The sequence below is a fragment of the Ahaetulla prasina genome, chromosome 2 (genome assembly GCF_028640845.1).
Source record: "Ahaetulla prasina isolate Xishuangbanna chromosome 2, ASM2864084v1, whole genome shotgun sequence".
Classification (NCBI taxonomy): domain Eukaryota; kingdom Metazoa; phylum Chordata; class Lepidosauria; order Squamata; family Colubridae; genus Ahaetulla; species Ahaetulla prasina.
Genome location: NC_080540.1, coordinates 49,142,865 through 49,160,677, shown reverse-complemented (window position 1 = coordinate 49,160,677; position 17,813 = coordinate 49,142,865). Strand labels below are relative to the sequence as shown.

The window sequence follows — 17,813 nt, the reverse complement described above, 5'->3', positions numbered from 1 at the left end:
TATCGTATAGATAACCGTTAAACTCCTCAGCACGCCCTTGTAGGGGGTCCTCCCGCCCCTCCTGTTGAAGGAGAGAGCGGGTCACCCGAAACAGGGCGGCCGGGTGGTTATCTGCCGACACAATGAGGGAGGAAACGAGAACGTCAGATCCTCAGTGCCACTAGGTAGGTCCTGCTGTAGGACCTAACTAGTGTCCAGTCAGCCTCAGAACGGCTGGATCTCCAGAGACTCTCTAGGCGTCTTCTCCGGCGTTTCATCTCCCTCAGCTCCTTGGAGAACCAAGGAGCTGGTTGAGACCGACGCTGGGTCAGAGGCCACAAAGGCACGGCACGGTCCAAAGCTCCAGCCACGGCCTGTTCCCAGGTCGCGACTAGTTCTTCAGTCGTGTCGTGGGCCAGATTCTCGGGAAATGGCCCAAGCTCCATCAGGAACCTCTCTGGGTCCATCAGGCACCTGGGACGGAACCAACGCATTGGTTCTGTCTCCCTGCGGTGGTGGGTAGCGGTCAGAAAGTCTAGACGAAGGAGAAATATCTGACCATGACAAAGGTTCGACAACTAAATCATTTAAAACCAGATCATTCAACCACTGGCCAGAGATAAAGATCAAGTCTAGGGTGCCTCCCCCGACATGAGTAGGGCCGTCAATTAATTGAATCAGGTCCATGGCTGTCATGGAAGCCATGAACTCCCGAGCCGCCGAGGATGCCACGCCGGTTGATGGCAGATTGAAATCCCCCATGACCAACAGTCTAGGGGTTTCAACTGCCAACCCGGCCAGCAACTCCAACAGCTCGGGCAGGGCTGTTGTCATGCAGCAATGAGCCAGGTACGTGATCAGCAAGCCCACCTGAGTCCTATGACCCCACTTCACGTAGAGAGATTCACACCCAGCTATCTGAGGCTGTGTATATTCTTCTTATTCTTCTTATTCTTATTCTTCTTATATATATAAACAATAGTACAGGAACGGTAGGCACGTTTGTGCGCTTATGCATGCCCTTTATGGTCCTCTTAGGAATGGGGTGAGGTCAATAGTAGAAAGTTTTAGGATAAAGCTTTTAGGATTATGGGAAGAGACCACAGAGTCAGGTAAAGTATTCCAAACACTGATGATTCTGTTACAGAAGTCATATTTTCTGCAATCTAGATTAAAGCGGTTGACATTAAGTTTAAATCTATTGGTTGCTCTTGTATTATTGCAATTAAAGCTGAAGTAGTCTTTAACAGGAAGGACATTACAATAGATGATTCTATGAGTTAAACTTAGGTCTTGTCGAAGGCAACGGAGTTCCAAGTTTTCTAAGCCTAGGATTTCAAGTCTAGTGGGATAAGGTATTTTGTTGTTTACAGAGGAATGGAGAACTCTTCTTGTAAAATATTTCTGGACACGTTCAATTGTATTGATGTCAGAGATATGGTGAGGGTTCCAAAAAGGTGAGCTGTATTCTAGAATTGGTCTAGCAAATGTTTTATATGCTATGGTTAGTAGTGTAGTGTTTTTGGAAAAGAAGAAGTAGAAATTTTCTAGTGTTTTCTGGTCCTTTTCATTATCCAGTTATCCCACCTATTTTACCTCTTCCCTTTCTTAACTAAGTGTAAGTTTGTATCACATTTTACACTCCACTCCTCTGGGGATATACTCTTTATAGCAGGGGTCTCCAACCTTGGTCCCTTTAAGACTTGTGGATTTCAACTCCCAGAGTTCCTTAGCCAGCTTTGCTGAAGTCCGGAAGTCTTAAAGGGACCAAGTTTGGAGATCCCTGCTTTATAGCATTTTAATCAAAACATACCGTAGCTTCCTTGAGTAATTAGTGCAAAGCTTCTATTAAATGCACATTATCTTCCATTTCTTTTCAGGATAAAAATATGTACTTAATTATTCCAATTATTACATAGATTTGCTCAACTTTTGTTGACATAGTCTATTGTGACTTTACTTTCATAAATCAATATATCATCTATTTTCTCTTTGACAGTTAATTTACAGCTTTTTCTTCCTCACTTTCTACTGAAGTTAGGTCACAATTGTCTTCTCCCTTTAAAATATTTCTATCATTATATAATCTCATTTGCAAATGACTGAAAGAATCAACCTTATTGTTCTATAAGCTTTCTCTTCTTTGATAACTCTTGACTCTTCCTGCCTTTGTTGTAAATTAACCTGTGTTTTCTCTGCTCCTAAACTGTGCTCTGATTTTCCTTTTGTTGTTGTATTCCTTTTTTTAATAACATTCTCACTAGATATATCTTCCTTGACCTTCCTTGCTTGAAGTTAGAAGCCTGCATTCAACTTCTACTTGCTCGGAGCGTTCATCCTCCATGTTTTCTTGATTATCAGAACAGCTTACATTGGAAACCTAGATCTTTTTCTTTTTGATACCTGATTTTTTTTCCCCTTGGGGAGGTGACATTTGGTTTTCTAGTGTCTCATATCTTGCTTTAGCTCTTCAGTTTCTTCAAATACTATGAACCTAGTCCTTACATTTATCAGTGACAAAGCTGTATGTTTCAAGAGAAGAAATCCCTTGCATGAATCTTATATTTTAACATTAATTTTAACTTTGTATTATATGTTAATATATGTAAATGAAATATGTAGCCTTTTGAACGTTGCTGAATGTTCCATTTTTTAGCCAATCCACCTAATAATTGCAAGTGATACTGGGATCTGCTTTTGCTTTGAGCCTTATCTAAATTGCCCTGAGCATAACATATCATACCTACAACCAGTATGGATCACTAGGGTAGCCTGCCACCAACCTCATGATAATTCTATTCTATTCAGCTGCAAAATTACATCAAGAATTTATATCTTTATTTGTAGGAAAATACAAAGAAACTTGTTTTGGATCTTCCAACCTAGAAATATTTAAATTTTGTGCCAACCTAAAATAAAGTAAGGCCATTTTTTTTGCAGGTGGAAAAAATCTCAATGAGAAATATTAACATTAAAGCTATGAAGCCAAGTCTCTAAACATAAAACAAAATGTTAGGGGAAAAGGGAGGGTGAGAATAGCATGTAAAGAATTCAAATAAAATCAAAACAGTCAACCTAGCTAATTTTTTCCCCGTTCATTACCACTTTGAATGGTGCGGAGGGAAGCAACATTCCCATCCTCGCTATCCCAACTCCCTCCAAAGTAGTTTGAAACTCAATATGCAATTATCTTCATTGCTATAGACTTCAAATATAAAGGACATAGAAGAAATAGCATGTTTTCCTTTCATGTAACTGATTCTACATCTGAGCATTAAAAAACCCATCCCAACAAAAATGTGATCCAAAATATAAAATATGAATATATAACATAAAACAATTAATATATATTATACTATACAATATTATGTGATAAACTAATACGTATGTATGTATGTATGTATGTATGTATGTATGTATGTATGTATATATATCTAAAAATATGAGTTCCAGGTATATTTGTAAAACAAAAAGCAGACATTCTATGAGCTCCAGAACTGAAATAATTAAAATTTTATTCTACTAAGCTTTCGTCAGCCATCTGCTGACATTGTCAGAGTATTAAACTACCATTGCAGAGATCTCTGCCTTTAAATGTCTTTAATCAATTTGGCCATTGTGCGTGTAATAGGCCCCTACTAAAAGAAACCTGGTTCTCTAATGACAATTCCATCAACAGGCATATCGAACTGCCACCGGCCTACCAGGCGTTGAGACACCAGGAAAGACCCTGCAGGATGAGCAGGATGAGCAGAGACGGCATCAGGGAGCAGAGACCAATGGCACCCTCACCTTGAGCATGCATATGACCATATTGCAAGTAATTGTGTTCTCTTTGCTGACGATGTCAAACTATTTAACACCACAGACAATGCATCTATCATCCAAAAAGACCTTGATCATCTAACCACTTGGTCTAAAATTTGGCAACTCCAGATCTCAACCAGCAAATGCTCAGTCTTACATATTGGAAAAAAGAACCCAAACACTAAGTACATACTTGATGGACATTACCTTACAGATGACCCCCACCCCGTTAAAGACCTTGGAGTTTTCATGTCAAATGATCTAAGTGTCAAAGCCCACTGTAACTACATAGCAAAAAAGGCTCTAAAAGTTGTAAACCTAATCCTGCGTAGCTTCTTTTCCAAAAATACTACACTACTAACCAGAGCATATAAAACATTTGCTAGACCAATTCTAGAATACAGCTCGCCTGTTTGGAACCCTCACCACATCTCTGACATCAATACAATTGAACGTGTCCAGAAATATTTTACAAGAAGAGTTCTCCACTCCTCTGAAAACAACAAAATACCTTATCCCACTAGACTTGAAATCCTAGGCTTAGAAAACTTGGAACTCCGTCGCCTTCGACAAGACCTAAGTTTAACTCATAGAATCAGCTATTGTAATGTCCTTCCTGTTAAAGACTACTTCAGCTTTAATTGCAACAATACAAGAGCAACCAACAGATTTAAACTTAATGTTAACCGCTTTAATCTAGATTGCAGAAAATATGACTTCTGTAACAGAATCATCAGTGCTTGGAATACTTTAGCTGACTCTGTGGTCTCTTCCCATAATCCTAAAAGCTTCAACCAAAAACTTTCTACTATTGACCTCACCCCATTCCTAAGAGGACCATAAGGGGCGTGCATAAGCGCACAAACTTGCCTACCGTTCCAGTCCTATTGTTTTTGTTTTTTTTCTTTTCTTCTTCCTGTATATATATTTACCCATATATATGTTTATATACTATATAATCCTTTTTATATGATGTTGTGACAAAAATAAATAAAGGCATAGTCAGCCCTGACCAAATACAGAACCTGGCAGGGCTATCTCAAACCATAACAGATAGGATTAATCAGAAAAAAACCAGGCCGACCATAAAGTCACAGATAAGACAGCAAATTGCTACGAAGGTTGACAGGCTAACATCATCCCTTACAGATAAGCAGGCTAGGAGGGAGGAAACAGTAGGAATTAAGCCTCCATCAACCAACATGACTGCAGCAAAAACAACCCAGCTGATTACAAGTGGGAGATGGCTGGAGGGGCCTATTACAATGACCAAATTGATTAATGGCATATAAAAGCAGAGATCTCTGCAATAGTAGTTTCATACTCTGACGATGTCAGCAGATGGCTGATGAAAGCTTAGTAGAATAAAATTTTAATTATTTCAGTTCCGGAGCTTGCAGAATATACAGGTAATCCTCAACTTACAACCATTTGTTTAATGACTGAAGTTACAATGGCACTAAAAAAAGTGACCAGTGTTTTTCACACTTAAGATCATTTGGAGCATGTCCAGGGAGAACTAATCGAAATTTGGAAGGTTGGCAACTGGCATGCATTTATCTATTATGCTTGCAGTGTTCTGGGGTCATTTTTGCAACCTTGTGACTAGCAAAGTCAATGGGGAAGCCCAATTCACTTAACAACCGAGTTACTAACGTGATATCGCTTAATATCTGTGGAACAAAGGTCATAAATGGGGAAAAGCTCACTTAACAACTGTCTTTCTTAGGAACAGAACACAACTCAGTTGTGTTCATAAATCAAGGACTACTTGTACATAAAATGTAAAAATAAAAATACAAAAATATAAAAACCATGCCATAAAAAAAGAAGGAAAGCCCATCAGATCCAGCAGAAAAGGCCTGCTACAAATTCCATCTGCTATGAAGTTACACTTAGTTAATCTCAGCAGGAAGGTGGTTGTTGTGGCTCCAGCCCCCACCACCCCTGGGACTGGCCCCATGCCAGAGTGACTCAGAGAGTGAGGGGGAAGGGCCGTCAGGGCTTCCTTCTGCAGGGCTGGCTTCCCTGGCTCAGCTCCAGGAGCCAGAGGCAGGCCAGGTGGAAGAGGTGATGAGGTCTCTGTCTCCTATATCTCCCCTCGCCCAGGAAACACTTCCAGACCCAGCTGAGGAGAATCAATCCTGGTTAGATCCCAGGTTTCATAGACAAGAGAGGTGGGAACAACAGAAGCAGGGGTGGGACAGGCCTAGAAAGTGCTGAGTCACGGAGCCACACCCCACAGGGTATAAAAGCAGGAGGGGCTGCTATACTGCTTTGTGATGAACATATCAAACTGCCTAGAGAGAACTTGAGCTGAAGTGCTGTTTATTCCTGACTTCCTGGTTGAGATGCTGGCATCAAGAAAGATAACAGAAAAACCTTGGCAAATGCTCGCTGGGTTGCTGCCAGAGCTGATAGCTGCCGTGGACTCAGTTGCCGGCTAATTGAGTCATTTCTCGTGCCTCCCGGACTGAGGTGGGAGGACAGAACAGTTGTTTATGCTGTGCTGCCCACCTTATGGAACATTTTCGCTCCCAAAGAGAGATTTGCTTCAGCCCTTTGAATTTTTCCAGAAGCCCCTCAAAACTTGGTTTTACCATCAGTCTCTGATAATTCTATTATCTTTAATTTTAAGAAAGAATTGAAAAAAAAATCACATATTGTGCAAGACGAAGATCGTAAAACTACTAACTATAAAAGAGCAATAATTTTTTAAAAAATTATTAAAGAGGATATATTTTGTTAGAATAGAAGGCCACAGCAGATTCTTTGTGTGTTTAAAATACCTCTTGCTTTAGAAAAATGGCACAATAATTTTGACAGGAAAGGAGATAATTAATGGTAAACTCTTGGGCTCAGTGAAAACTAAGTGATATGTGGAGAAAAGAAATGAATTACAATAATGAGAAACGATTTAGTATCAAATAACACATAATGAGATAGTCTGAAAATAAAGACAATTTTTTTCCCACCCACCTGCATTGTACAATGATCTTTTGTCTGAAACAGAATTGGTTAGAACAGGGATTTCCAGTATTATTTTTATATCATTATGTTATATTAAATTATATTATTTTTATAATACTCAATTATAAGGTAACACTTGATCTGGTAGTAACTAAGCATTTTTAGCCAATTAATGGCTATCAGTCAGCGGGTCTGAAGTTTTATAGAAGTTAACAATGACTTTACTTTTAACCTTTCAGATTTGATTGGGTTAGTATAAAATATTGTTAAATATATAAAGAAACTGACATTGCCTCTAGTTTATATTTTAAAACATTTTAACAGTACCTGAGTATTTGGAAAGTTGAAAGACTAGACAGTTGAAAGAAAAATAATGAACTAGGTCAAACTTGCAGCTTGTTTTATGGTCAGTTTGCGATTAGCTGGGAGTCGCAGGATTCCATCATTATCATAGCTGCTAATGTCGACTGTATGGACTCTAAGACCAACTGGCTCATTTCTTAATTACTTTAGATTTATGTTTATATTTTCTGGCTTTCTTTAAACATTAAGAACCTTAAGACCGGCAAATTTTATTGTATTCACTAGGTTAAATGTCTTTCAATCCTTTTTTTAAAAAACAGTTTTATCTATTAGTTTAAAGATTTGTATTTTTTGGAATGTACAGCAAGAGGATGATAACTGTTGGCTTTGGAAAGTTTCTTTAATGCATCTCTTTATTTTGTAGCTGTATACATTTTATTTGCATAATATAAACTCTAATAAATTAGGGAGGCATGGGGTTTTAGAGGAAGGGTTAAACTGAGGAAGATATGGAATGAGGAGATGTTTGGCTTTATTTTAAGAGTTAGTGATAGGGTCCTAATGTTCCTGGGGCTGAAGGAACATTAAGAAGATAAAAATAAAAACTATGTTTTTATTTTCATCTTCTTTTTCTGCATATAATATTTGTTTATTTTGTAGTTGTATAAGTTTTACTTGCATTGTATAATACCTAATGAAATTATTGAGAAAATGAAGAAAGTAAAGGCTAAACACCTAAGGTTTAAATCAATGCTTATGAATAATTACTCTTTATTTCTAGAAGCAAAGTTCTGAGTTATAATATATGTAGATCTTTTTCATAGCATTAAATAATTTACTTTCTGCAGTATTGATGGCACTTACTTCTCCAAGAGACCATTTCTATTATTATGGTGATGAAGTATCTTTAATGAGTACAATTGTGTAACTGTACTCCAGGGCAAAATTCTTCATGCAAAAGTATAGCTTTCAAATACCATTAAGAGATACCTTTAGATATTTTACAAGAAACCGTAATTCTACTTCATGAAAATAATCCAAAATCTAAGGTCATCCATCCATCCATCCATCCATCCATCCATCCATCCATCCATCCAAGCATCCATCCATCCATCCATCTCTATCTATCATCTATCTATCCAAGATAATCTTGGTATCTTGAGAAAGTATTGATCAGACTTGATTCTATTTTGCTATCTTTGGCAGCTTCCAGAAAAGAAGAGCCAGATGCACCATAAAATTAATGTTATTACTTTGTCTAGACACTCAGTTCAAATATGACACTGTACTGCTAATATTCTAGGAAAAATGTTTTTCACTGGATAATGAAATTCTGTACATCTCTAGGACCTCTCCTTAAACATGTAAACAGAAATTAGAACATGATGCAGAACAGCCTTTCCCCCCCATTTTGCATGGGTGCCTTTTTGAAATTAACTTGCACAATCATATAAATATAAATATATTTACCTTCAATAAATCGCTAGAGATGTGCTATGTTCCTTCTTGCTTCAAATGCTCTACTATCATCCCAGTGCCTAAGAAGCCCACCATCAAAAAACTGAATGACTACAGACCAGTTGCTCTAACATCTATAGTTATGAAAACCTTTGAAAGTCAAGTGCTGCCTCACTTGAAAACCATCCGCTGTTAGACCCACTGCAATTTGCATACCGAGCAAATAGATGATGCTGTTAATATGGCTCTGCACTACATTCTACAACATCTTGAATCTCCAAAGACCTATGCAAGGGTCCTCTTTGTAGACTTTAGTTCAGCATTCAACACCATCATTCCAGACATTCTTCTAAGCTAAACCAGCTAGCGGTACCTGAACGCACTTGTAAATGGATCATAAGCTTCATAACAGACAGGAAGCAGCAGGTGAAGCTAAGCAGAATCACATCAGATACCTGTACAATTAGCACAGGGGTCCCACAAGGCTGTGTGCTCTCTCCACTTCTCTTCTCTCTATATACCAATGACTTCATCTCAAGCAATCCATCTGTTAAACTATTGGAGTTCTCAGATGACACAACAGCGATCAGTCTCATTCAAGACAATGATGAATCCGCATATAGACGGGAGTTGAAGAACTAGCCTCGTGGTGTGACCAGAACAATTTGGAACTGAAGACACTCAAAACCGTAGAAATGGTGGTGGACTTTAGGTGAAACCCTCCCATCTCACCACCTCTTACAATACTTGACAACACAGTATCAACAGTAGAGACCTTCAAATTTCTAGGTTCTACCATATCTCACAACCTAAAATGGACACCCAACATCAAAAACATCATCGAAAAAGCACAACAAAGAATGTTCTTTCTTCGCCAACTCAGAAAGCTCAAACTGCCCAAGGAGCTGTTGATCTAATTCTACAGAGAAATTATTGAGTCTGTCATCTTCATCTCTATAACTGTCTGGTTTGGTTCTGCAACCCAACAAGACAGACACAGATTTCAGAGGATAATTAGAACTGCAGAAAAAACAATTACTACCAACCTGCCTTCCATTGAGGACCTGTATACTGCACGAGTCAAAAAGAGGGCTGTGAAAATATTTATAGACCCCTCACATCCTGGACATAAACTGTTTCGACTCCTACCTTCAAAACAACACTATAGAGCACTGCACACCAGAACAACTAGATACGAGAACAGTTTTTTCCTGAATGCCATCACTCTGCTAAACAAATAATTCCCTCAACACAGTCAAACTATTTACTAAATCTGCACTACTATTAATCTTCTCATCATCCCTATCACCCATCTCCTCCCATTCATGACTGTATGACTGTAACTTTGTTGCTGGTATCCTTAACATTTATATAGACTGTTTCCCTATGGCTATCATTAAGTGTTGTACCTTACGATTCTTGACGAATGTATCTTTTCTTTTATGCACACCGAGAGCGTATGCAGCAAAACAAATTCCTTGTGTGTCCAATCACACTTGGCTAATAAAGAATTCTATTCTATTCTATTCTATTCTATTCTATTCTATTCTATTCTATTCTATTCTATTCTATTCTATTCTATTCTATTCTATTCTATTAACAATAATAACAACAACAGAGTTGGAAGGGACCTTGGAGGCCTTCTAGTCCAACCCCCTGCCCAGGCAGGAAACCCTACACCATCTCAGACAGATGGTTATCCAACATTTTCTTAAAAATTTCCAGTGTTGGAGCATTCACAACTTCTGCAGGCAAGTTGTTCCACTTATTAATTGTTCTAACTGTCAGGAAATTTCTCTTTAGTTCTAAGTTGCTTCTTTCCTTGATCAGTTTCCACTCATTGCTTCTTGTTCTACCTTCAGGTGCTTTGGAGAACAGCCCAACTCCCTCTTCTTTGTGGCAACCCCTGAGATATTGGAACACTGCTCTCCTAGTCCTTTTTATTAAACTAGACATACTCAGTTCCTGCAACCGTTCTTCATATGTTTTAGCCTCCAATCCCCTAATCATCTTTGTTGCTCTTCTCTGCACTCTTTCTAGAGTCTCAGCATCTTTTTTACATCGTGGCGACCAAAACTGAATGCAGTATTCCAAGTGTGGCCTTACCAAGGCATTATAAAGTGGCGCTAACACTTCACGTGATCTTGATTCTATCTCTCCGTTTATGCAGCCCATAACTGTGTTGGCTTTTTTAGCAGCTGCTGCACATTGCTGGCTCATATCTAAATGTTGTCCACTAGGACTCCAAGATCCCTCTCACAGGTACTACTATTGAGCAAAGTACCACATATATGGTACCTGTGCATTTTGGGGTTTTTTTTGCCTAAATGTAGAACCTTACTTTTTTCACTGTTGAATTTCATTTTGTTAGATTGTGCCCAATGTTCAAGTCTGTCAAGATCCTTCTGTAACTTGAGCCTATTCTATTCTATTCTATTCTATTCTATTCTATTCTATTCTATTCTATTCTATTCTATTCTATTCTATTCTATTCTATTCTATTCTATTCTAATTTTCAATCCTTTTTTTCCAGAACTGAATATTAAACAAGCTTTAGATATTGAAGGAAACTTTTAAAATAACTTATTTGCATAACATAATTTCTTATAATAGTTTAAGAATTACCCACTTGAAAGGAAAAACAGTATTGGTTTGAGGGTGATAGAAAACAATTTTTTTAACCCTTCAAGGAGAATATTTTCATCTGTTGTTTTAATATTTATATTACATCTTAGTTATGTTTTCCTGACTATTCCACAAGGATGTTCTGTTGTGGCAAAGCCTTATGAACTTAAGTTTTACCTAAGTTCTCTAAAAGTTTTATCTATGGGCATCGTAGGGCAACCATTTTTGAACCAAGGTACATCTGATATGCTAATATACAGAATGGCTCTGGCTCCCATGAGTCCTGAGGGAATAAAATTTCACAATTTCCCAGTTTACAATTCCTTGCTCCCTCCTCCACTCAGCTAGTAAGGGATTAATTTATCATGGAGGCAGCCTTTGAACATGAGAGATGTTTTACTGCACAAAATACCTACAAAGTTGCTATCATTATACAAAAACAATGAAACTGAACAATGAACCATGGGGCAAAGATTGCCTGAGACAAAGGGAACACCCTCCCTATTTGTCTGACCTCAATGCAACTCTTTACATTTAGAAAATCTGTACAGATGCTTATCTTTCACTAAGCCTTTCTCTAAGTTTTTAAAACTTTTTAGATTGAAGATCGAGTATACATTTAATTATCCATGGCCTCATTAAATAATTAATGCACAAATTTATCTCATCTGGCTGTGCAGTGGAATGGAATAGTGAGGCCATTAATCTATTAATAATAGTTGTACAACTTTGCCTGCATGATTGTGACCATCATGACTATTATTCCTAAATAAAAGTGGTGCTATTAAAGATCTATTATTTGCTCTCCTAAAAACTACATAGATTGGGAGAACATCTTGTTTTTCAAATTTTAAACTGAGTACCAGTCAGATTTATATATAATATTTTTAATTTGTTGTTATGTAGCTATAAGGTAAAGGTAAAGGTTCTGCTCACACATGTGCTAATCATTCCTGACTCTTGGGGGCAGTGCTCATCTCTGTTTCAAAGCTGAAGAGCTAGCGCTGTCCAAAATCATCTCCGTGGTCATGTGGCCGGCATGACTAAATGCCAAAGGCACATGGAACGCTGTTACCTTCCCACCAAAGGTGGTCCCTATTTTTCTACTTGCATTTTTTACGTGCTTTCGAACTGCTAGGTTGGCAGAAGCTGGGACAAGTAATGGGAGCTCAGCCCGTTATGCGGCACTAGGGATTCTAACTGCTGAATTGCCGACCTTTCGTTCAACAAGCTCAGCATCTTAGCCACTGAGCCCTTTATGTAGCTGTAATGTATAACTATGTAATAATTCAACATTATACTCTATTCTCTCAGGTAATAGTACTATATTAATATACATAACATGATTCAGCAAGTTCTAGAATTCCTGAAGCAGCATCTCAGGTAAACACAATTTATTAAATAAATTTACATATTATATGAAACATGAATAGAAATAGTTATGTTCCAGGGCAGTTATGAAACATGTTGAGGGTAAGGTATTTTTGGCATTATTTAGTTCATTGTTTCTTAAATTGTGGTCCTAAACCCCTGTGAGTCCTCCAAGACTTTCTCAAAGGTCCATGAAATCACAACTAATTGGCAGCCTATTTTGAAAAACAATAAAATATTAAAATCCTATCAGACAATTGCAAAAAGCAATAGTGGCAGTGGATGCATCTATAGGGTAAGGATTGGCAGAACCTAAGGGCGGAGTTAAAAGAGGGATCAGCCTAGTATCTCAACGTAGTCTCAAAGTGAGCTAACTCCGTCCCCACCCCCTGAATTCTATTGACCCTTATCTAACTCCTAGCAGGTGCTAACCATTAATTGAAAATATTCCTGTGGATAGGCGTAAATCAATTTAATTGGACCTTCCGCCATGGACCCGCTCTTTCGCACCTGACATTTTGATACTGTAAATTTCAATTAATATAATTCCTACATACAAAAGCTCTTTGGGGGTTTTCCATAGTTTTTAAAAGTTAAAAGTGTGAGAAAAAGGAATCCATTTAAGAAACATTTACTTGAACAGATTAATAAATACATCTAGTATATTTACTTCTTTATGCACATTACAAAGAATTATCTGAAAGATTTTGATTGATTTTGGAGTACATTGCCAGATTTTATAGCTGCCAATCATTTCTTTATAATATGTTACTCAATAATTAATTTGAGAAAGCTGAATAATAATGACAAGTAGCTGCAGTTTCAGAGAGATTGTATTCTGATAATTTATGGAATAATTTCAAGTAAAAATAGTGATCTTCAAAAAAACCCTGAAGAATGACAACATACTCTGTGTAAGTTTGTTTTATCAACAAGTTGAATACTAGTTCCTAATTACTTTTTTTCCCAAGCCAAATTTCAAGGAAGGGAACACAACTCTCAATAGCAATACAAGTTGTATTTTCATACATTACCTCTCACTTTCCTTTATGATCTCTTTTCCTTTTTTCCAAGTAAAAGTTGGCTTTGGAGAAGCTTTAGGCTTACATTCAATGGTTGCATCGCTACCAACTTTAACAAACGTTATTTTTTTTAAGAAGGTTTTGGAGAAATCTGGACCCACAGCTGAAAGATAACAGAGAACTCAGAATTAATGAAAACTGCCATCAAATTGTCTTGATACAAATGCTGAATTTATTATGAATTCTCTCAGAATATATAATTATTGGTTTACATAATTAACCTGCAGAATATCCCCAAACCACAGTTAAAAGAGATAAATAAAAGAAGTGGGACATCAGTTTTCATTAACTAATTTATCTGGTACATTCTCTGTATTCCTGAAAAGCTATTCCAGAGGTTGACAAATCAGCTAGGACAATGAACATTGTGTTCTGGGTAATCACTGGAAAGGATTGTAATCTTGCACCAATTAAATATTGGATGGAAAACAATGTGTTTATGAAATGCTTTCTACATGTTAATTTCAGTGATACTAAACATTGGATGTGGTTCCCTAGGAATTTCATGACCTTCATGGTTGCTCATGACTATAACATTAGGTAATAACTTGTGTATGTAAAATAACTATCACAAATGAAATAATGCAGCCAGAACTTTAATATCAGCCCACATCTTCACAAAACATTTTTTTTTCCACAGAAGCAATTCTTATCTTAACTTATAAAGAATGGTTGCTGGAACTGAGTATGTCTAGTTTGATGAAAGGAGGATTAGGGGTGACATGATAGAAGTGTTCCAATATCTCAGGGGCTGCCACAATAAAGAAGGAGTCAGTCAAGCTATTCTCCCAAGCACCAGATGGTAGGACAAGAAGCAATGAGTGAAAACTAATCGAGGAGAGAAGCAATTTAGAACCAAGGATAAATTTCCTGACAATTAGAACAATTAATCAGTGGAACAACTTGCCTCCAGAAGTTGCAAATACTCCAACACTGGAAGTTTTTAAGAAGAGATTGGATAATCATTTGTCTGAAATGGTACAAGGTTTCCTGCCTAACCAGGGGGTTGGAATAGAAAACTTTCAAGGTCTCTTCCAACTAATTCTATTCTATTCTATTCTATTCTATTCTATTCTATTCTATTCTATTCTATTCTATTCTATTCTATTCTATTCTAAATCTAATCTAATCTAATCTAATCTAATCCAATCCAATCTAATCTCTGTGCTCTGCCTCCATTCTTGCAAATAAAGCTACTGATTAGGAAGTGACAAATAACATCTATGAATGAAGGAACCAGTACTAATTGTGAATGGCAACTTACTGTGAATATAATTTAGACTTTCAAATCTGCAACTAAAGTAATTCTACTGCAATGTCTTAACACATTTCACAAAGAACTATTATTAAATAAAGTAATGTGATACACTATAGGACTGAACAGGAACATCTGCAGAAAGGTTAAAAAGAAAAACAAAATGGCAGATGGACTACATGATGACCCTTTTTATATGCTTGTGATGCATATTTAAAAGGCATGAAGCTTTGGTTGCACAGTTCTTCCTGCATCTTCATTCTTTTTAACCCCCAACCATAGCCACCCCAGGACTAAAATGTGATTCATCTAGTATTATTAAATCAATGCTGTGTCACCTGTAAAGTTATGGAATCTATCATCAACCAATCCATTACCCTCCACCTAGAAACAAACAATCTACTCTCTAATAGACAATTTGGTTTCAGAAAAAAAACTATCATGTAACTTACAACTTCTTCACTGCAAAAACATATGGACTACTAATCTTGATCAAGGCAAAACGATAGATGCAATTTACATAGACTTCTGTAAAGCTTTTCACTCAGTGGTACATGACAAACTTCTCTTAAAACTAAAATCCTACGGCATCTCCGGACCCCTCCACAATTGGATAACAGCGTTCCTGTCAAACAGACAACAAGTAGTCAAAATAAGCAGTGCCCAATCAAATCCTGTTCCTGTCAATAGCGGCGTTCCCCAAGGCAGTGTTCTTGGACCAACACTCTTTATAGTATACATTAATGAGCTCTGTGACCATATTAAAAGTAATTGTGTTCTCTTCGTTGACGATGTCAAAATATTTAGCACTACCAACAATACAACTACCCTTCAAAAAGACTTACACATTGGAAAAAAAGAATCTAAACACTAAATACAAATTCAATGGACATTACCTTACAGATGACCCCCACCCTGTTAAAGACCTTGGAGTTTTCATATCTAATGATCTAAGTGCCAAAGCCCACTGCAACTACATCGCAAAAAAGGCTTTAAGAGTTGTAAACCTAATCTTACGTAGCTTCTTCTCCAGAAACACTACACTGCTAACCAGAGCTTATAAAACATTTGCTAGACCAATTCTTGAATACAGCTCGTCTGTCTGGAACCCATACCACATTTGAGACATCAATACAATTGAATGTGTCCAGAAATATTTTACAAGAAGAGTTCTCCACTCCTCTGAATACAACAAAATACCTTATGCCACCAGACTTGAAATCTTGAATTTAGATAAACTTAGAACTCCGCCGACTGCAACAAGACCTGTGTTTAACTCATATTTGTGCTTAAATAAATATAATAAATGTGCTTAACTTATAGAATCATCTATTGCAATGTCCTTTCTGTTGAAGACTACTTCAGCTTCAATCATAACAATACAAGAGCAAACAATAGATTTAAACTCAATGTTAACCATTTCAATCTTGATTGCAGAAAATATGACTTCTGTAACAGAGTTATTAGTGCTTGGAATACACTACCTGACTCTGTGGTCTCTTCTCAAAATCCCCAAAGCTTTAACCAAAAACTCTCTACTATTGACCTCATCCCATTCCTAAGAGTTCTATAAGGGGCGTGCATAAGAGCACAAACGTGCCTACCATTCCTGTCCTACTGTTTCCTTTCATTATATCCAATTAATATAGTTATTACATACTTATGCTCATATATGCTTATATATTATATAGTTATTTTCATGTTTATGCTTATATATACTGTTGTGACAAATAAATAAAAATAAAAAAATAAAAATCTTGCACATTCCCTTTTTAAATATATACCCTGTTTCCCCTAAAATAAGACATCCCCTGATAATAAGCCCAATTAGGTTTTTGAGCGCATGCACTAAAATAAGCTCTCCCTAAAAATAAGCCCTCCCGAAAATATTTAAACGCCTGTGCAGCCAATCCCCGCCATTTCTTCTGGCTTCCTCCACGCGCCCCAAAATAATAAGACCTCCCTGAAAATAAGGTCAAGTGCTTATTTCGGGGTTCAAAAAAATATAAGACAGGGTCTTAGTTTCGGGGAAACACGGTACTAGTTCTATACCTCTATATGGTCCTTTCCCCATATCCAGTTAATGTCTGTATTGCGCCATTTTATTCACTTTTATATCTAAATATGGTTTCACTGAGAGCATATGCACCAAGACAAATTCCTTGTGTGTCCAATCACACTTGGCCAATAAATTCTATTCTATTCTACAAATTAACAATTATTTATTATGCCCATAGGAAGCATTTTCTCCTTCAGAACTAGATCTTTTATTGAGGTGGAAAAGGGGAAATTGTTCACTGCTTTCTCCTATCCAAAAACTGATTTTTCAGAAGCTGACTGCACAGTAGCTTAGCTCCTAAAGAGTTATAAGGTAGTGTGAGGCAATAAATGAGTTTGGTAGCTTCTGGGGTTGAGGATTTAAAGCAGACCTGGAGAAAACCTTTTCTCCGTAATTTGTTTCTAGGTGATTAGTAGGAGATCTATTGTGTATTTTCCCTGATGTAATATGAATCAACTTTTCTTCAATAGCTGCAGGGTCCACAATGGCAAACGTTTGATATGAACGTTTGTCATATCAAGCATCTAGCGAGGGAAAACTGGTCTAGCATTGAGTAGTAATAATGATTTAAACATCCACTGAAAAACATGAGCTCAAGGATGTTTCCCATCAGATTTACAGGCTCACAGTATAAGTGATCCATCACAGAATCACTTAGGAGATTGGAAGACATTATGGCTGAACATCAAGCGGCAAAGATAAGAGCTGTGAATAATGTTGTGAATGAGGAGACAGAAAGATAGCATATAAAAGAATTACAATTAAGCCTTTTTTCTTTCTTTCTGTATTAGGAAAAAGGCAAACACCAGTATTACCAGAGAGACTGTAGTTACTTCATTCAAAGTGAAGTAGAGTATATCGTTGTATGTGCTCTCTAATTAAAAACCTTCTAAATATAATAGTC

General features: G+C 37.1%; 1 protein-coding gene across 1 annotated transcript in view; it reads right to left on the bottom strand.

Moving 5' to 3' along the window:
* Positions 1-17,813, bottom strand: part of LOC131191126 (contactin-4-like) — a 721,863-nt gene that overhangs the window by 121,268 nt on the left and 582,782 nt on the right. The window contains exon 11 of the mRNA XM_058168934.1: positions 13,548-13,698. Within this exon, the coding sequence (XP_058024917.1) occupies positions 13,548-13,698 (151 nt within the window). The remainder of the gene's footprint in view (positions 1-13,547; positions 13,699-17,813) is intronic.